The sequence below is a fragment of the Salmo salar genome, chromosome 10 (genome assembly GCF_965601325.2).
Source record: "Salmo salar chromosome 10, fSalSal1, whole genome shotgun sequence".
NCBI lineage: Eukaryota > Metazoa > Chordata > Actinopteri > Salmoniformes > Salmonidae > Salmo > Salmo salar.
In genome coordinates, this window is record NC_138300.1 from 109339453 (window position 1) to 109360923 (window position 21471).

The 21471-nt window shown below is 43.5% G+C and overlaps 1 protein-coding gene across 1 annotated transcript in view; it reads right to left on the reverse strand.

The window, feature by feature from the left end:
• Positions 1–406: 406 nt before the first annotated feature.
• Positions 407–21471, reverse strand: part of LOC106561484 (spondin-1) — a 106053-nt gene continuing 84988 nt past the window's right edge. Inside the window, exons 15-16 of the mRNA XM_014125483.3 lie at positions 9257–9541; positions 407–1745 (exon numbers count right to left, since the gene is read on the reverse strand). Coding sequence (XP_013980958.3) covers positions 1576–1745; positions 9257–9541 — 455 coding nt within the window. The 3' untranslated portion in view covers positions 407–1575. The remainder of the gene's footprint in view (positions 1746–9256; positions 9542–21471) is intronic.

Here is a 21471-nt window from a genome sequence, read left to right on the forward strand (position 1 = left end):
GGATGTCTCATCTCTCTAAACCTGGACCTGGGAGGTGGCTCATCTCTCTAAACCTGAAGCTGGATATCTCATCTCTCTAAACCTGGAGCTGGGAGGTGGCTCATCTCTCTAAACCTGGAGCTGAGAGGTGGCTCATCTCTCTAAACCTGGAGCTGGGAGGTGGCTCATCTCTCTAAATCTGGAGCTGGGAGGTGGCTCATTTCTTTAAAGCTGAAGCTGGGTTGTCACTTTCATACTCAATGATTATTTTATTGAGAGCTATATGAAACAATGGCTTCTACAATCATCTAGAAGTGCTTTATGATTGAACTAGATCCTTTTATACAAGTGGGCAAATCATTGGACAGGACACAACAGTACATGTCTATAGAAACGGTGGGAGATGAGCAAAAAGACTTTCACAAAATTATTTATCACGTTTTCTTTTATGGTAAAGGTGATTTATTCCAAAATAGTAATATGGTGTAGAGGCAAAAGAAGAAAGAGAGAGGACTGATAAAATGATGGAGAGAACATCTACATATGACTTTGGAGAGTCTTGTCTGACATTCTTATCAAAATACAACGACAAAAGAAACCAAATATGTAATTATGCACACTCAGCGAGGCATGTTTAAGACTCTACATGTCTTACAATGGAATAAAGTCACAACAGATCCTTATCTTGAAAATAATAATCTATTGAGGCATACAAAAACCTGGAATGATTGTTCACCTGTGCTTTGTCTTGGAATATAATTGTCAAATTAACAAACTAAACACAGGATACAATATTTTCTATGAATTACTTGGTTGGTATTTTCATTCAATAACATTTCAATACAATCAACACTGATTTTCCAAAAAAGTCTTACTGTGTATACGGAGATACTTTGTACAACCTGTATGGAGTATTGTGGTTCAACCAGCAGGGTTACTATGCTCAAATCAACTGGACAGTGAAGTTTGGAGACCTGCCTTAATGATACATGAATGCTGGAGTGAAACTCAACTCTGATGCGGATAAAGAAATTGGGGGCAGGAAAAATGCCAAATGCAAATTCCTTTTGATACCCTAGACTGGAGGCCTGGACTGAAGTGGATCTTTCTAAGATCTGCAAGTGCCCTTTAAAACATGGTTATCATCATCATTTGGCCACATTTTGAAGTCTAGGGCCACTACCAGTGAAGTCTTCTGACTGAGAAACGTTAGACATGCAAGAGTGAAAGTGTTGTCAGTGTTAGCTAGTAAAGCCAATACAACTGTAGTATAAAGACAAAAATAACATTGTAAAAAAACGTGTTGTGTGTGATTGTGAAGTTGTGCTGTGTACTGTATAGTGTTGGTTACATAGTAATACATTGGCCTGCTAGGTGAGGAGGCTACTATAAGACTAATGACTGACGCTGGTCTCGTCCTCAGCCCAGTGATCCACAGTAATGGAGTCTCTGGAGAATCTCTCATCTCCCTCCAACACACAGGTGCTGTATCCATCACACTGACTGCCAACCCAGGCTAAATCAACACTGACAGTCTGCTTCTCCTTCCTCCCCCCAGCCCTAACAAAGATAAACACAGATAGACAGCAGAGCCCCCTAGCAGGGCTGGACATTACAGGCACGGATCTCCTTCCTGTCCTTGCAGCTGGTGACCTGTGCTGGGGCACTCTTGGCTCTCTTCTTCACAGCCATTAAGCGCTCCTGGATCCCCCCACCGCAGTGCTTGGTACAGTCCGTCCAACTGGACCAGGGCTTCATCTTACAACCTGTGGGAACAAGTCATTGAGACGAGAGAGGGGGGTTTCAAACCTGGTCTCAGAGCATTTTGTATTATTCTGTGTGTAAATCCGAGACACTCCATTTAGTTTTACATTTCGTTAGCTAGGCTAGGGGTTAGGGTTAAGATTAGGGTTAAGTTAAGGAGGGTTAGCTAACATGCTAAGTATTTGAAAAGTAGCTAAAAAGTAGTAAGTAGTTGAAAGGTATGCGAATTAGCTAAAATGCTAAACTTGTCCGTGATGCGATTGGAATTCGCAACCTTTGGGTTACTAGATGTCTGGGTTATACGCCTACACCTCTACCCTGACCAACCACCCTCCTTTTGTTTTTGCCTTAATTAACCATACCAAATGTAACCATACCAAATGTAACGTATCATACTAAATGGAGTGTCTCAGATTTACATACAGAATAATACAAAATGCTCTGAAACCAGGTTGGGGTTTCAGGTGGCTTTACTTAGTAAGCCAAATCAATCATCCACCAAATATCTTACTTGATTATGACAAATTAATTGAGCAAGCACAAGTGAGACATATCAAATATGCAATGTTCAAGCCTTAATTTCATGACCAATCATTCTTAGCCTTACATTAGACTGAACAATCATCCATGCTCCAGAGAGCATGGAGTCCCGGTCCGCTCCCTACCGCCCTTTATTAGTGATAATGAACTGGTGGGTGGTGTGGGTTGTGGTGGTGGAGGGGGAGGGGTATTCTTCCCAGCCCCAGCCAGATCTGTGGGGTATTTGTCACCATCACCAGCTCATTAGCCACGGGTTAAAGAAGCCTGTCTCTGTGGGGAGGCAACAGTCCAAAGCCCACCCTGACTGCTCTGCCTCTACCTGCTGGGAGCATCATGATGGCTATCTGTGAGCAAGCCCAGTCACTTTATCAACCTGACAGGGCTGATCAGCACTGAGTGTAGCCGCTCTAACACAGCCAGGCAGGGAGGGAGGGAGGAGGGGGCAGCATTGATCATCTCAGGACTTGGGCGGATGGATTAAGAGTGGGCTGAATGAGAAATTTGTCATGAGGAATGTCCGAACTGAGCTAAAAGGGTAGAGCTGCCGCTTTCAAGGAGCGGAACTCCAACCCGCTTATAAGATATTCCGCTATGCCCTCAGACAAACCATCACACAGGCAAAGCGTAAATACAGGACTAAGATTGAATCCTACTACACCGGCTCCGATGCTCGTCGTATGTGGCAGGGCTTGCAAACTATTACGGACTACAAAGGGAAGACCAGTGACACAAGCCTACCAGACGAGCTAAATAACTTTTATGCGTGCTTTGAGGCAAGCAACACTGAAGCATGAATGAGAGCACCAGCTTTGCCAGACGACTGTGTGATCACGATCGACATAGCCAATGTGGGTAAGACCTAACCTGTTAGGGCTAGGGGGCAGTATTTACACCGCCGGATAAAAAACGTACCCGATTTAATCTGGTTACCACTCCTACCCAGTAACTAGAATATGCATATACTTATTACATATGGATAGAAAACACCCTAAAGTTTCTAAAACTGTTTGAATGGTGTCTGTGAGTATAACAGAACTCATTTGGCAGGCAAAAAACTGAGAAGGTTTCATGCAGGAAGTGGCCTGTCTGACAAGGTGTCGTTCTTCTTGTCTCTGTTTATTGAAGAGTGAGGATCTTAGCTGTCCCGTGACACTTCCTACGGCTGCCATAGGGTCTCAGAAGGCGGTAAAAAGCTGAATCGTGGCTTTGCAGGCTCTGGCTGAAAAAAAGTAGCGCGTTTGGGTAGTGGCTGGTTACAGTACTGTGAGACTCAGGCTCGTGCCCGCGTCGACCGAAAGCTTTGTTTACTTTCCTCTGTTTAGCTAAATGGACATTCCCGGTCGGAATATTATCGCTTTTTTACGAGAAAAATGGCATAAAAATGGATTTTAAACAGCGGTTGACATGCTTCGAAGTACGGTAATGGAATATTTAGATTTTTTTTGTCACGAATTGCGCCATGCGCACGACCCTGATTTACCATTTCAGATAGTGTCTGGGACGCACGAACAAAACGCCGCTATTCGGATATAACGATGGATTATTTTGGACCAAACCAACATTTGTTATTGAAGTAGCAGTCCTGGGAGTGCATTCTGACGAAGACAACAAAAGGTAATCAAACTTTTATAATAGTAAACCTGATATTGGTGAGTGCTAAACTTGCCGGGTGTCTAAATAGCTAGCCCGTGATGCCTGGGCTATGTACTTAGAATATTGCAAAATGTGCTTTCACCAAAAAGCTATTTTAAAATCTGACATATCGAGTGCATAGAGGAGTTCTGTATCTATAATTCTTAAAATAATTGTTATGCTTTTTGTGAACGTTTATCGTGAGTAATTTAGTAAATTCACCGGAGGTTTGCGGGGGGTATGCTAGTTCTGAACGTCACATGCTAATGTAAAAAGCTGTTTTTTGATATAAATATGAACTTGATTGAACAAAACATGCATGTATTGTATAACATAATGTCCTAGGGTTGTCATCTGATGAAGATCATCAAAGGTTAGTGCTGCATTTAGCTGTCTTCTGGGTTTTTGTGACATTATATGCTAGCTTGAAAAATGGGTGTCTGATTATTTCTGGCTTGGTACTCTGCTGACATAATCTAATGTTTTGCTTTCGTTGTAAAGCCTTTTTGAAATCGGACAGTGTGGTTAGATTAACGAGAGTCTTGTCTTTAAATAGCTGTAAAATAGTCATATGTTTGAGAAATTGAAGTAATAGCATTTCAAACGTTTTTAAAATCGCGCCACAGGATTCAACTGGCTGTTACGTAGGTGGGACGAATTCGTCCCGCCTAGCCCTTAAACAGATCAGCATTCACAAGGCCACAGGGCCAGATGGATTACCAGGACACGTACTACGAGCATGCGCTGACCAACTGGCAAGTGTCTTCACTGACATTTTCAACCTGTCCCTGGCAGGTTGAGTCTGTAATACCTTCAGTGGCTCCCAAAAGTATTGACCCCCTTGGCATTTTTTCTATTTTGTTGCCTTACAACCTGGAATTAAAATCGATTTTTGGGGGGGTTTGTATCATTTGATTCATACAACATGCCTACCACTTTGAAGATGCAAAATATGTTTTATTGTGAAACAAACAAGAAATAAGACAAAACAAAAAAAAATGAAAACTTGCATATACCTATTCACCCCCCCCCCCCAAAATCAATACTTTGTAATCAATACCTTTTGCAGCAATTACAGCGGCAAGTCTCTTGGGGTATGTCTCTATAAGCTTGGCACATCTAGCCACTGAGATTTTTGTCCATTCTTCAAGGCAAAACTGCTTCAGCTCCTTCAACTTGGATGGGTTCCGCTGGTGTACAGCAAGTCATACCACAGATTCTCAATTGGATTGAGGTCTGGGCTTTGACTAAGCCATTCCAAGACATTTAAATGTTTCCCCTTAAACCACTCAAGTGTTGCTTTAGCAGTATGCTTAGGGTCATTGTCCTGCTGGAAGGTGAACCTCTGTCCCAGTCTCAAATCTCTGGAAGACTGAAACAGGTTTCCCTCAATAATTTCCCTGTATTTAGCGCCATCCATCATTCCTTCAATTCTGACCAGTTTCCCAGTCCCTGCTGATGAAAAACATCCCCACAGCTTGATGCTGCCACCACCATGATTCACTGTGGGGATGGTGTTCTCCGGGTGATGAGAGGTGTTGGGTTTGCGCCAGACATAGCATGTTCCTTGATGGCCAAAAAGCTCAATTTTAGTCTCATCTGACCAGAGTACCTTCTTCCATATGTTTGGGGAGTCTCTCACATGCCTTTTGGCGAACACCAAACGTGTTTGCTTATTTTTTTCTTTAAGCAATGGCTTTTTTTCTGGCCACTCTTCTGTAAAGCCCAGCTCTGTGGAGTGTAAAGCTTAAAGTGGTCCTTTGGACAGATACTCCAATCTCTGCTGTGGAACTTTGCAGCTACTTAAGGATTATCTTTGGTCTCTTTGTTGTCTCTCTGATTAATGCCCTCCTTGCCTGGTCTGTGAGTTTTGGTGGGCGGCCCTCTCTTGGCAGGTTTGTTGTGGTTCCATATTCTTAAAAATGTTTAATAATGGATTTAATGGTGCTCCGTGGGATGTTCAAAGTTTTGGAATATTTTTTATAACTGTAATGGAAATTATATGATTAAAGGGGTGACTAAATGATTTCACTCAGAAACCCTATAACCTGTTGAAATGTATTCGAAATAAGGCTATAATAATGGGTTAAAAACTATATTCCAATACTGTTTGTGAATAAGACACTGTTAAAATGAGAAGGGCAGAGTTGATAAAACGACCTTGGGAAAGAAACAGAAGAGGCCTCTCTAAGTTAGGGAGAGTAACAACGGCCTGGGAACAGCTAGTGGGAAGGAGATTAGAAGACAGGTAGCAAGGTTGATAAGGAATGTATGTTGTGGCAAAGAAGGGGGTCGAGTGATAAATGGCAGATATGTGAGGGCAGAACTAATAAACGGGCTCTGCCCGATCACTAAAATGGCCACCCCGATCAGAACTACAGATCACAAAATGGCCGACTGCCAAAACTACAATTCCCAGAAGCAAGGGGAACCCTCAGAAGGTGGAGCCGACCCACAGATAAAGGGTCAAGAAAAACCAGGAAGAGAGAGAGAGGGCGGGAAGGATCTATGAACCATAGAGAAAGAGACAATCTACATTGGCTGGATTTACCGTGTACGAGCTGGACTGTTTTGGACTTACCTGTTGGCGTTTAGACCTGGACCTACCGAGAACCAGATTTGTGTACCGAACCCTGCTATCCTTGACCTTACCTGCGGCCTGGGTGGACCAGGACAGAGAAACAAACATACAGGTACTGTCATGTTCGAAATAACTTTAATTCTGGGCTGACTTTGGTGACAGTTTCCCACTTAATTTGTGACAAAGCTCCTAGCTTTGAAGAGGTTTGCCACAATGTGTACTGTGGAAAAATACAGCCGCCTAAAGCGGGGTGGAGTTCTCTCCTGGTGTGTGTATGTGTGTGTGTGTGTGTGTGTGTGTGTGTGTGTGTGTGTGTGTGTGTGTTAATATAAAAGGCTTTGTACATTGTAAGGATGGCAGAGCTCTCATAAATAAACGTTTTGACCATTGTGGGCTGGTTCTCCGTCTGCGTCATTTAACCAGAATCTTACACACTCTGGGGGGCAGACTGAGTAGTTTCATTGAAGTTCGGTTTAAGAACATTGATAATTTAATTCACGTAACAATAACCCAACCCTGATCTGTACATCTCCAAAACTTTGTCACTGATCTGTTTGGAGAGCTCCTTGGTCTTCATGGTGCCGCTTGCTTGGTGGTGCCCCTTGCTTAGTGGTGTTGCAGACTCTGGGGTCTTTCAGAACAGGTGTATATATACTGAGATCATGTGACAGATCATGTGACACTTAGATTGCACACAGGTGGACTTTAACTAATTATGTAACTTCTGAAGGTAATTGGTTGCACCAGATCTTATTTAGGGGCTTCATAGCAAAGTGGGTAAATGCATATGCACGCACCACTTTTCAGTTGATTTTTTTTTTTCGAACTGTTTGCAAGAAATACTTTTTTAAATTTCACTTCACCAATTTGGACTATTTTGTGTATGTCCATTACATGAAATCCAAATAAAAATCTATTTAAATTACAGGTTCTAATGCAACAAAATAGGAAAAACGCCAAGGGGGATGAATACTTTTGCAAGGCACTGTACATGTTTCAAGCAGACCATCATAGTCCCAGGGCTCAAGAACACCAAGGTAACCTGCCTAAATGACTACTGACCCATAGCACTCACGTCTGTAGCCATGAAGTGCTTTGAAAGGCAGGTCATGGCTCACATCAACACCATCATCCCAGAAACCTTAGACCCACTCCAATTTGCATACCGGCCCAACAGATCCACAGATGACGCAATCTCTATTGCACTCAACACTGCCCCTTCCCACCTGGACATAAGGAACACCTATGTGAGAATGCTGTTCATTGACTACTCATCACAAAGCTGACTAAACACCTCCCTCTGCAACTGGATCCTGAACTTCCTGACGGGCCGCCCCCCAGGTGGTAAGGGTAGACAACAACACATCTGCCACTCTGATTGTCAACATGGGGGGCCCCTCAGGGGTGTGTGCTTAGTCCCCTCCTGTACACCCTGTTCACCCATGACTGTGTGGCCAAGCATGACTCCAACACCATCATTATGTTTGTCAACTACACAACAGTGGTAGGCCTGATCACCGACAACGATGAGCCAGCGTATAGGGAGGAGGTCAGAGACCTGGAAGTGTGGTGCCAGGACAACGAACTCTCCCTCATCATGATCAAAACAAAGGAGATGAAAATGGACTACAGGAAAAGAAGGGCAGAGCACGCCCCCATTCTCATTGACAGGGCTGTAGTGGAGCAGGTTAAGAGCTTCAAGTTCCTTGGTGTCCACATCACCAACAAATTATCATGGTCCAAACACACCAAGACAGTCATGAAGCGGGCATGACAACACCTATTCCCCCTCAGGAGACTGAAAAGATTTGGCATGGGTCCTCAGATCCTCAAAGTTCTACAGCTGCACCATTGAGAGCATCCTGACTGGTTGCATCACGGCCTGGTATGGCAACTGCTCGGCCTCAGACGGCAAGGCGCTACAGAGGGTAGTGCGTACGGCCCAGTATATCACTGGGGCCAAGCTTCCTGCTATCCAGGACCTCTATACCAGGCGGTGTCAGAGGAAGACCCTAAAAATTGCCAAAGACTACAGCCACCCTAGTCATAGACTGTTCTCTTTGCTACCGCACGGTAAGTGGTACCAGAGTGGCAAGTCTAGGTCAAAAAGGCTTCTTAACAGCTTCTACCCCCAAGCTATAAGACTGCTGAACAGCTAATCAAATGGCAACCTGGACTATTTGCATTGACCCCCCCTTTTTATACGCTGCTGCTACTCGCTGTTTATTATCTATGCATAGTCACTTTACCCCTACCAACATGTACATATTACCTCAATTACCTTGACTAACCTGTACCCCACACATTGACTCTGTACCGGTACCACCTGTATATAGCCTCGTTATTGTTATTTTATTGTTGCTCTTTTATTTTTTTATTTTTGTTAATTTAGTAAATATTTTCATAACTCTTATTTTTTTCTTAAAACGGCATTGTTGGTTAAGGGCTTGTAAGTAAGTATTTCACGCTAAGATCTACACCTGTGGTATTCGGCACATGTGACAAATACAATTTGATTTGATTTACATTCTGAGATACAAACAATACCTCAGCAGGACTTCCAAATGAATAATGAGTGACTGGGAAATCATCGTCAGTGACAAGCCCGATTTATTTAACCCTATATTTGGGATATAAAGGATACATCGAGGTGGTGGATAAAGCATGTATCAATGATATGAATGAAAGAGGTGATAAAGATGAAGATAAAAAATGTGTATATACAGCATATATGCCACACAGGTGATGATGATGACTGACCTGGCTGTTCCTCCACTGCTGCGTCCCGTCCTTGCTGTTTGCCCCTTCTCTTCTCCTTCCCGCCGCCCACCTCTCCCCCCCGCCGTCTCTTCTTCTCCTCGCTGGCCCTGGAGCCCCGTTTGCACTTCCTGATCTTACACTTCTTCCTCTGGACCGTCTCATTGCAGGGCTCCCCTCCAAACTGGGGTTCCAGCTTCACCATGCGCGTCCTGATGGTGTGGCCTTTACCGCAGGACTTATTACACTCGGACCACTCCGTCCACTCTGACACCATGCAGTCCGTAGCTGGGGAGAGATTGGGGGGGGGGGGGGGGGGGTGAAAGAGAGGTGAATGAAGTGTAAGTGACTGACTCTGTCCTTATTTGTTTATTTATTTGTTTATTTGGATCCCCATTAGCTTTTGCAGAAGTTTGCAGACGACACTACAGTGGTAGGCTTGATTACCAACAACGACGAGACGGCCTACAGGGAGGAGGTGAGGGCCCTCTGAGTGTGGTGTCAGGAAAATAACCTTGCACTCAATGTCAACAAAACAAAAGAGATGATCGTGGACTTCAGGAAACAGCAGAGGGAGCAGCCCCCTATCTACATTGACGGGACAGTAGTGGAGAGGGTGGAGAGTTTTAAGTTCCTCGGCGTACACATCACGGACAAACTGAAATGGTCCACCCACACAGACAGCATGGTGAAGAAGGCGCAGCAGCGCCTCTTCAACCTCAGGAGGCTGAAGAAATTCGGCTTGTCACCAAAAACACTCACAAACTTTTACAGATGCACAATCGAGAGCATCCTGTCGGGCTGTATCACAGCCTGGTACGGCAGCTGCTCCGCCCATAACCGGAAGGCTCTCCAGAGGGTAGTGAGGTCTGCACAACGCATCACCGGGTGCAAACTACCTGCCCTCCAGGACACCTACACCACCGGATGTCACAGAAAGGCCAAAAAGATCATCAAGGACAGCAACCACCCGAGCCACTGCCTGTTTACCCCGCTAACATCCAGAAGGCGAGGTCAGTACAGGTGCATCAAAGCTGGAACCGAGAGACTGAAAAAAAAGCTTATATCAAGGCCATCAGACTGTTAAACAGCCATCACTAACATTGAGTGGCTGCTGCCAACATACTGACTCAACTCAAAATGGGAAAATTGATGTAATCAATTTATCACTTGCCCGGCACCTCTTATCACTCTATGTTATACTGTACGCCATCACACTGCTCTTGCCACGGGGATCACAGCCCTAGCATCCTCATTACCATCTCATATGTATATACTGTACTCTATACCATCTACTGCATCTTGCCATCCTGCTGTAATGTATCACTAGCCACCTTAAACAATGCTGGTTTATATGTTTTCATACCCTACAATACTCATCTCATATGTATATACTGTACTCCATACCATCTATTACATCTTGCCTATGCCGTTCGGCCATCACTCATTTATATATTTTTATGTACATATTCGTATTCATTCCTTTACACTTGTGCGTACAAGGTAGTTGTTGTGGAATTGGTAGATTACTTGTTAGATATTACTGCATGGTCGGAACTAGAAGCACAAGCATTTAGTTACACATGGTTAGCAGATGTTAATGCAAGTGTATGTGACAAATACATTTGATTTGATTTTGAAGTAGCAGCTACTCTTCCTGGGGTCCAAAAAAACACAAAACATGATAAGTAGCAAAACACTGAGACAAGAACAGTCACACACATTTAAAATACAACGATATACAAACACTACAACAACAAAATACACTGCTCAAAAAAATAAAGGGAACACTTAAACAACACAATGTAACTCCAAGTCAATCACACTTTTGTGAAATCAAACTGTCCACTTAAGAAGCAACACGGATTGACAATACATTTCACATGCTGTTGTGCAAATGGAATAGACAACAGGTGGAAATTATAGGCCATTAGCAAGACACCCCCAATAAAGGAGTGGTTCTGCAGGTGGTAACCACAGACCACTTCTCAGTTCCTATGCTTCCTGGCTGATGTTTTGGTCACTTTTGAATGCTGGCGGTGCTTTCACTCTAGTGGTAGCATGAGACGGAGTCTACAACCCACACAAGTGGCTCAGGTAGTGCAGCTCATCCAGGATGGCACATCAATGCGAGCTGTGGCAAGAAGGTTTGCTGTGTCTGTCAGCGTAGTGTCCAGAGCATGGAGGCGCTACCAGGAGACAGGCCAGTACATCAGGAGACATGGAGGAGGCCGTAGGAGGGTAACAACCCAGCAGCAGGACCGCTACCTCCGCCTTTGTGCAAGGAGGAGCAGGAGAAGCACTGCCAGAGCCCTGCAAAATGACCTCCAGCAGGCCACAAATGTGCATGTGTCTGCTCAAACTGTCAGAAACAGACTCCATGAGGGTGGTATGAGGGCCCGATGTCCACAGGTGGGGGTTGTGCTTACAGCCCAACACCGTGCAGGACGTTTGGCATTTGCCAGAGAACACCAAGATTGGCAAATTCACCACTGGCACCCTGTGCTCTTCACAGATGAAAGCAGGTTCACACTGAGCACGTGACAGACGTGACAGAGTCTGAAGACGCCGTGGAGAACGTTCTGCTGCCTGCCACATTCTCCAGCATGACCGGTTTGGCGGTGGGTCAGTCATGGTGTGGGGTGGCATTTCTTTGGGGGGCCGCACAGCCCTCCATGTGCTCGCCAGAGGTAGCCTGACTGCCATTAGGTACTGAGATGAGATCTTCAGACCCCTTGTGAGACCATATGCTGGTGCGGTTGGCCCTGGGTTCCTCCTAATGCAAGACAATGCTAGACCTCATGTGGCTGGAGTGTGTCAGCAGTTCCTGCAAGAGGAAGGCATTGATGCTATGGACTGGCCCGCCCGTTCCTCAGACCTGAATCCAATTGAGCACATCTGGGACATCATGTCTCGCTCAATCCACCAACGCCACATTGCACCACAGAGTGTCCAGGAGTTGGCGGATGCTTTAGTCCAGGTCTGGGAGGAGATCCCTCAGGAGACCAACCGCCACCTCATCAGGAGCATACCCAGGCATTGTAGGGAGGTCATACAGGCACGTGGAAGCCACACACACTACTGAGCCTCATTTTGACTTGTTTTATTAAGGACATTACATCAAAGTTGGATCAGCCTGTAGTGTGGTTTTCCACTTTAATTTTGAGTGTGACTCCAAATCCAGACCTCCATGGGTTGATAAATTGGATTTCCATTGATTATTTTTGTGTGATTTTTGTTGTCAGCACATTCAACTATGTAAAGAAAAAAGTATTTAATAAGATTATTTCTTTCATTCAGATCTAGGATGTGTTGTTTAAGTGTTCCCTTTATTTTTTTGAGCAGTATATAATGTGTGTGTTAGTGTGTCTGTGTGTGCTTGTGTTTGTGTGTCCCCTCATAGTCCCCGCCGTTCCATGAGTTATTGTTTAATCTGTTTTTAAATGTAATTTTGCTGTTTGTTTGAGTAATTGGAGATGGGAGTTCCATGAGATCATGGTACTCTATAAAAGTGTGGGTTGCCGTGAATTCGTTTTAGAATTGGGGACTGTGAAGTGACCCCTGGTGGCATGTCTTGTGGGGTATGTATGGGTGTCTGAGCAGAATATTATTTGATTATGCAGAAAATCTGGAATTTTCATCACAGTAATATTTCAAATAAAAACTAGAATAGAATCAGTCAATCTCCCATCAACCAGGAAAGACTGGCATGCATGTTGTTGATGTTAGTTCTGTATGTGCAGTTAAGGGAAAGGCGTGCTGCTCTGTTTTGAGCAAGCTGCAGCTTTGCTAGGTCTTTCTTTGCTGCACTTAACCATATTACTGGACAGTAATCAAGATGGGACAAGACCAGGGCCTGTACAACTAGTACAGTTGATTTAGTTTTTATAACAGTCATACCCCTCCCCAACTTCACAACCACTTTGTCAATATGACTTGACCATGATAATGAGGTTTAGGTCTTAGAGAATGTTTTGAAACAAACACAATACTTTTAGTTTTAGATATATGTAAGACCAGTTTATTATTAATCACCCATTTTGATACTGACTGTAACTCCTTATTTATAATTTCAGTGAGCACACTGGCTTTGGGTGCTGACATGTAGAGTGTTAAATCATCAGCATACATAGTCATAGTGGCTAAATACAGGGGGTACCGCTTTGTGTAAGACCAGTGGCAAATCATTTGTAAAAATAGAGAAGAGTAACGGCCTAAGGCAACTGCCCTGAGGGACGCCGCACTGTACATGTCTGATGTTATAGAAGCTTCCATTGAAGAACACTCTCTGGGTTCTATTGGATAAAAAACTATCCAACCATGTGATAGGAGGTCATGTAAAGCCATAGCAATTTAGTTTTTTCTATAACAATTTATGATCAATAACATCAAAGACTGCACTGAAATCTAACAATACAGCTCCAACTATCTTATTATTATCCATTTATTTTAACCAATCATCAGTTATCTGAGTCAGTGCAATACAAATTGAGTGCCCTTCTCTATATGCATGCTGAAAGTCAGTAGTTAACTTGTTCTTGGAAAAATAGCATTTTGTATTTGGTCAAACACAATCCTTTCCATCAGTTTACTAAGAACAGGCAGCAAACTGATTGGGCAGCTGTTAAGGCCAGCAAAGGGTGCTTTAGTATTTTTAGGCAGTGGAATTACTTTAGCTGCCTCCCACGCCTGTCAACACGCACACTCCTTTAGGCTTTGGTTAAAATATAGCAAATAGGGGTAACAATACAGTCTGCTACCATTCTCAATAGTTTCCCATCAAGGTTGTCTATACCTGATTGCTTGGCTTATCCCCTCTCCCACACTAACTTGACCAAATTTAAAACAGCAATCATTCTCTTTCATTATTAGATATTTTATACCAAAATATGATGGTTCACTGTTTAATGTTGTCATTTCACTTCTGAGTTTTTCCACTTTACTAGTGAAATAGTCATTGAAATGATTGGCAATATCTAAAGATTTTGTTATAAATAACTCATTAACTTCAATGAACGCTGGAGATTCATTGGGCTTTCTGCCCATTAAAACATTTAAGGTAATCCACAGTCTTTTCCCATTGTTTTGTATGTCATTTATCTTTGTTTGGTAATATTTCCTATTTTTGTTAAGTTTAGTCACATAATGTCTCAATTCACAGTATGTCAACCAATCAGCTGAGCCGCCTGACTTGTTTGCCACCTCTTTTTCATCATTTCTTTAAACCATACGATTGTGAGGGAACATTTTTATCAGTGTGTGTATCAGATTGTACACAGATCGTATGTTTAGCATACATGCTTCTTTTCTCATAACCAATTGGGTTCATGCAAGTGACTGACTGATGGTGCATGGAAAGAATCCTCACTATCAGTATAAGCAATTTTGCAGTACGCCCAGAACATTGCTCTGAGAACCGAAAGGGGTATCTCAGTGTCAAGGTCTCAGCTTGGAGAGAAGAAGCCTCGTGAGGTATTGGTCAGTCACGTGCAGGAACCAATGATAATGATGAATAATGAATCATGTAAATCATGCAAATATATAACTTGTATGGATGCAACGGTACAGTGGGCCCACGGTTTGGAATGTATCATGGTTTGTGGGGAATGGTAATGGTACGGTTTCGGTATATTTATATTTAAGAAAATAATTTAATCACATCACCCATTAAACAATGAACTCTTATTTTGTCTATAGACAAATAAAACTTTCCATTCTGAAAAATGGCAGCATGACTGACTAGGCCTGGTTTCTGTCTCTACTGTATGAAATCAAGGGGAGAAAAACATAAACATGAAAAGTGCTTCTTAGCTTTGACAACCTGTAGCTCTTCATCTCCCAATCCAGTACATAGTGAACCATCATAGTGAGGTAGCTTCCAGTACATAGTGAACCGTCACAGTGAGGTAGCTTCCAGTACATAGTGAACCGTCATAGTGAGGTAGCTTCCAGTACATAGTGAACCGTCACAGTGAGGTAGCTTCCAGTACATAGTGAACCGTCACAGTGAGGTAGCTTCCAGTACATAGTGAACCGTCACAGTGAGGTAGCTTCCAGTACATAGTGAACCGTCATAGTGAGGTAGCTTCCAGTACATAGTGAACCGTCATAGTGAGGTAGCTTCCAGTACATAGTGAACCGTCACAGTGAGGTAGCTTCCAGTACATAGTGAACCGTCACAGTGAGGTAGCTTCCAGTACATAGTGAACCGTCACAGTGAGGTAGCTTCCAGTACATAGTGAACCGTCACAGTGAGGTAGCTTCCAGTACATAGTGAACCGTCACAGTGAGGTAGCTTCCAGTACATAGTGAACCGTCACAGTGAGGTAGCTTCCAGTACATAGTGAACCGTCATAGTGAGGTAGCTTCCAGTACATAGTGAACCGTCATAGTGAGGTAGCTTCCAGTACATAGTGAACCGTCACAGTGAGGTAGCTTCCAGTACATAGTGAACCGTCACAGTGAGGTAGCTTCCAGTACATAGTGAACCGTCATAGTGAGGTAGCTTCCAGTACATAGTGAACCGTCACAGTGAGGTAGCTTTGAGTTGCTCTGGAGGTCCAACTATCAGTGGAGAGAGCTAGATAGTGTCTGTCAATTCACTTTCAATTTCTCTCCGTGATGTTTCAGAGTTTGGGAATTACTTTGCTGCTGAAATGTGTGCGGGAGGGGACATTGTAACGCGGTTACATTTTTTTCATCAGGTGACGAAATCCAGAGTCAATAATCACCGAATAGGGCTGCAAGTCTTTGGCTATGAATACTCCCACTGCTTTCATTATTTCTTTATGTTTTTCTGAATTTGTCGCAAATTGTTGTTGGAAGGCAGCGGCGAGAGATTGTTTTCGCTAACGAGTGGACTCTCCTTGCTCCAGCTCCACCTGCATGGGATACGGCCGGGTGATGGCGACGTAAATGACACATCATGTTAGAAGTGTTTCCACTCGAGTAGCCGATAGTGGCAATGCTTGTAGACTGTACTTTGTTTGTTTATGGACTTCTTACCCTCGTCCTCGTATTGAACACTGAATCCAAAATGTTCCCACACAGCGGATTTAGTTTCCTCACTCTTCACGGGGCCCCTTTAGGGAGGGTTCCTACTGAGATGTCATTCCAAATCGTCCATTGTTTGTTTAAGGGGGAGGGGGTTGCGGTCACCACGTTTGAGACATTGCTGTGGAGTGAAGTTTGGCAGTCCTCAGGAGCCCCCTAACAACCACAAGCCACGCGTCTGGTTCTGTGGATCTGAATGTAAATACAACGTGCATGTAGTCTGCAGGGCAATAAACAAAGTTTTGGAAATTATAGGAAAATGACAGGCATACCGTAATTCCGCGGTTCACGTGTGCGTATTGAACCGTTGGGGGCGTACCAAACGGTTCGATAACATACTGTGTACCGTTGCATCCCTAATAACTTGTCTGTAAGCATGTATATAAGAGAACTGAAGGGACCGCCCTGGCAGAGCTCCCGATGACGTGTACTATGGTGCATTGAGTTTGTTGGAACGTCTCCAGTTTGATGGTAATAAAGAATGATTAATTTAAGTTTACAAAATGTTTCGATTCATCATCAATACATGGGGCTCAAACAGTTCTCACAGTTGATTTTTTTTAACAGGTGCATGCTTGTCAACAATTGGCATGAATAATTGTACAAATATTTACAGTGCTGCATGTGCATACACTTCCTCATACACATTTTATTTATTTTTATTTCACCTTTATTTAACCAGGTAGGCTAGTTGAGAACAAGTTCTCATTTGCAACTGCGACCTGGCCAAGATAATGCAAAGCAGTTCGACACATACAACAACACAGAGTTACACATGGAATAAACAAACATACAATCAATAATACAGTAGAAAAATCTATATACAGCATGTGCAAAGGAGGTAGGATAAGAGAGGTAAGGCAATAAATAGGCCATGGTGGCAAAGTAATTACAATATAGCAATTAAACACTGGAATGGTAGGATGTGCAGAAGATGAATGTGCAAGTTGAGAATACTGGGGTGCAAAGGAGCAAGATAAATAAATACAGTATGGGGATGAGGTAGATTGGATGGGCTATTTACAGATGAGCTATGTACAGGTGCAGTGATCTGTGAGCTGCTCTGACAGCTGGTGCTTAAAGCTAGTGAGGGAGGTAAGAGTCTCCAGCTTCAGAGATTTTTGCAGTTCGTTCCAGTTGAAATAGGAAGCGGATTCTAGATTTAATTTTGGATTGGAAATGTTTAATGTGAGTCTGGAAGGAGAGTTTACAATCTAACCAGACACCTAGGTATTTGTAGTTGTCCACATATTCTAAGTCAGAACCGTTCAGAGTAGTGATGCTGGACGGGCGGGCAGGTGCGGGCAGCGATCGGTTGAAGAGTATTCATTTAGATTTACTTGCATTTAAGAGCGGTTGGAGGCCACGGAAGGAGAGTTGTATGGCATTGAAGCTCATCTGGAGGTTAGTTAACACAGTGTCCAACGAAGGGCCAGAGGTATACAGAATGGTGTTGTCTGCGTAGAAGTGGATCAAAGAATCACCAGCAGCGAGAGCGACATCATTGATGTATACAGAGAAGAGAGTCGGCCCGAGAATTTAACCCTGTGGCACCCCCATAGAGACTGCCAGAGGTCCGGACAACAGGCCCTCCGATTTGACATACTGAACTCTATCGGAGAAGTAGTTGGTGAAACAAGCGAGGCAATCATTTGAGAAACCAAGGCTGTTGAGTCTGCCAATAAGAATGTTGTGATTGACAGAGTCGAAAGCCTTAGTCAGGTCAATGAATACGGCTGCACAGTAATGTCTCTTATCGATGGCGGTTATGATATCGTTTACGACCTTGAGCGTGGCTGAGGTGCAGCCATGACCAGCTCTGAAACCAGATTGCATAGCGGAGAAGGTACGGTGAGATTCGAAATGGTCGGTAATCTGTTTGTTAACTTGGCTTTCAAAGACCTTAGAAAGGCAGGGTAGAATAGATATAGGTCTGTAGCAGTTTGGGTCTAGAGTGTCTCCCCCTTTGAAGAGGGGGATGACCACGGCAGCTTTCCAATCTATGGGAATCTCAGACGATACAAAAGAGAGGTTGAACAGGCTAGTAATAGGGGTTGTAATAATTTCGGCAGATAATTTTAGAAAGAGAGGGTCCAGATTGTCTAGCCAGGCTGATTTGTAGGGGTCCAGATTTTGCAGCTCTTTCAGAACATCAGCTATCTGGATTTGGGTGAAGGAGAAGTTCGGGAGGTTTGGGCGAGTTGCTGTGGGAGGCGCAGGGCTGTTGACCGGGGTAGGGGTAGCCAGGTGGCCAGGCGTAGAAAAATGCTTATTGAAATTCTCAATTATAGTGGATTTATCGGTAGTGACAGTGTTTCCTAGCCTCAGTGCAGTGGGCAGCTGGGAGGAGGTGCTCCTATTCTCCATGGACTTTACAGTGTCCCAGAACTTTTTTGAGTTTGTACTACAGGATGCAAATTTCTGTTTGAAAACGCTAGCCTTAGCTTTCCTAACTGCCTGTGTATATTGGTTCCTAACTCCTAACTCCCCTAAAAAGTTGCATATCACGGGGGCTATTCGATGCTAATGCAGAACGCCACAGCATGTTTTTGTGCTGGTCAAGGGCAGACAGGTCTGGAGTGAACCAAGGGCTATATCTATTCCTAGTTCTAATTTTTTTGAATGGAGTATGCTTATTTAAGATGGTGAGGAAGGCACTTTTAAAGAATAACCAGGCATCCTCTACTGACGGGATGAGGTCAATGTCATTCCAGGATACCCCGGCCAGGTCAATTAGAAAGGCCTGTTCGCAGAACTGTTTTAGGGAGCGTTTGACAGTGATGAGGGGTGGTCGTTTGACCGCAGACCCATTTACGGATGCAGGTAATAAGGCAGTGATTGCTGAAATCTTGGTTGAAAACAGCAGAGGTGTATTTGGAGGGCGAGTTAGTTAGGATGATATCTATGCGGGTGCCCGTGTTTACGGACTTGGGGTTGTACCTGGTAGGTTCATTGATAATTTGTGTGAGATTGAGGGCATCAAGCTTAGGTTGTAGGATGGCTGGATGTTAGCGAATTCCCCGGAAGTTTGCGGGGGGTATGCTAGTTCTGAACGTCACATGCTAATGTAAAAAGCTGGTTTTTGATATAAATATGAACTTGATTGAACAAAACATGCATGTATTGTATAACATAATGTCCTAGGGTTGTCATCTGATGAAGATCATCAAAGGTGAGTGCTGCATTTAGCTGTCTTCTGGGTTTTGGTGACATTATATGCTGGCTTGAAAAATGGGTGTCTGATTATTTCTGGCTTGGTACTCTGCAGACATAATCTAATGTTTTGCTTTCGTTGTAAAGCCTTTTTGAAATCGGACAGTGTGGTTAGATTAACGAGAGTCTTATCTTTAAATGGCTGTAAAATAGTCATATGTTTGAGAAATTGAAGTAATAGGATTTTTAAGATTTTGAAAATCGCGCCACAGGCTGCAAGTGGCTGTTACGTAGGTGGGACGAATTCGTCCCGCCTAGCCTAGAGAGGTTAAGCATGTCCCAGTTTAGGTCACCTAGCAGCACAAGCTCAGAAGATAGATGGGGAGCAATCAATTCACATATGCTGTCCAGGGTACAGCTGCGGGCAGAGGGTGGTCTATAGCAAGCGGCAACGGTGAGAGACTTGTTTCTGGAAAGGTGAATTTTTAGAAGTAGAAGCTCAAATTGTTTTGGTACAGACCTGGATAGTAAGATAGCCTGCAGAGTTCTATCTCTGCAGTAGATTGCAACACCACCGCCTTTGGCAGTTCTATCTTGGCGGAAAATGTTATAGTTAGGGATGGAAATTTCAGGGTTTTTGGTGGTTTTCCTAAGCCAGGATTCAGACACGGCTAAGACATCTGGGTTGGCAGAGTGTGCTAAAGCAGTGAGTAAAACAAACTTAGGGAGTAGGCTTCTAATGTTAACATGCATGAAACCAAGGCTTTTACGGTTACAGAAGTCAACAAATGAGAGAACCCGGGGAGTAGGAGTGGCGCTAGGCACTGCAGGTCCTGGATTAACCTCTACATCACCAGAGGAACAGAGGAGAAATAGGATAAGGGTACGGCTAAAGGCTATAAGAACTGGCCGACTAGCACGTTCGGAACAGAGAGTAAAGGGAGCAGGTTTCTGGGCATGATAGCATAGATTCAAGGCATAATGTACAGACAAAGGTATGGTAGGAAGAGAGTGCATTGGAGGTAAACCTAGGCATTGAGTAATGAAGAGAGAGATATAGTCTCTAGACGCAGATGAGCAGGGACATTGGGCATCTTTCTTTTGGGTGTTTTTCAGAGTCAGTAGAAAGGCCCCTTTAGTGTCCTACGTTTTCATAACTGTGACCTTAATTGCCTACTGTCTGTAAGCTGTTAACGACCGTTCCATGGTTGCATGTTCATTAATTGTTTATGGTTCATTGAACAAGCATGGAAAACAGTGTTTAAACCCTTTACAATGAAGATCTGTGAAGTTATTTGGATTTTTACGAATTATCTTTGAAAGACCGGGTCCTGAAAAAGGGACGTTTCTTTTCGTTGCTAACCAGACAATGTTCAGGTCACCAAGAAAATAGACCTCTCTGTTAACATCATCACGCATTACACAGATATTATCCAGATATTGACTGTTAGCACTAGGTGGCCTATAGCAGCACTCCAAAAGAAGAGGCTTTAGATGAGGCAGGTGAACTTGCAACCACAACACTTCAACAACATTTGACATGAGATCCTCTCTAAGTTTTACAGGAATATGTCTCTGAACATATACAGAAACACCTCCCCCATATGAATTCCTGTCTTCTTTGTAGATTTTAAATCCCTGCATTGCTACTGCTGTATCGTCAAATGAATTATCTAAGTGAGTCTCAGAATGAATGTCATCTGATGTTAGCAAGTTATTGATTTCATGAACCTTATTTCTAAGGCTACATATATTAATATGGGCTATTCTTAGCCCTTTCCTTGGTAGCCTATTGGAGATAGACATAATATTGAGAACAATAATAATAAATACGTGTGATGTTGGGCTGAAGCTACTGACCATGAGGCTCTCTCATTCCTCCCACACTTTTGAGAGGGAGCGTGGATAAGGAGCATGTTGTAGCGGATGTAAGCAATGTTCCCATGTTTTTTGGCAGCTTTCATAGCAAAGTTATTTCCACCTCTGGCGCAAAACTTCAGAGAAGTCCTCAT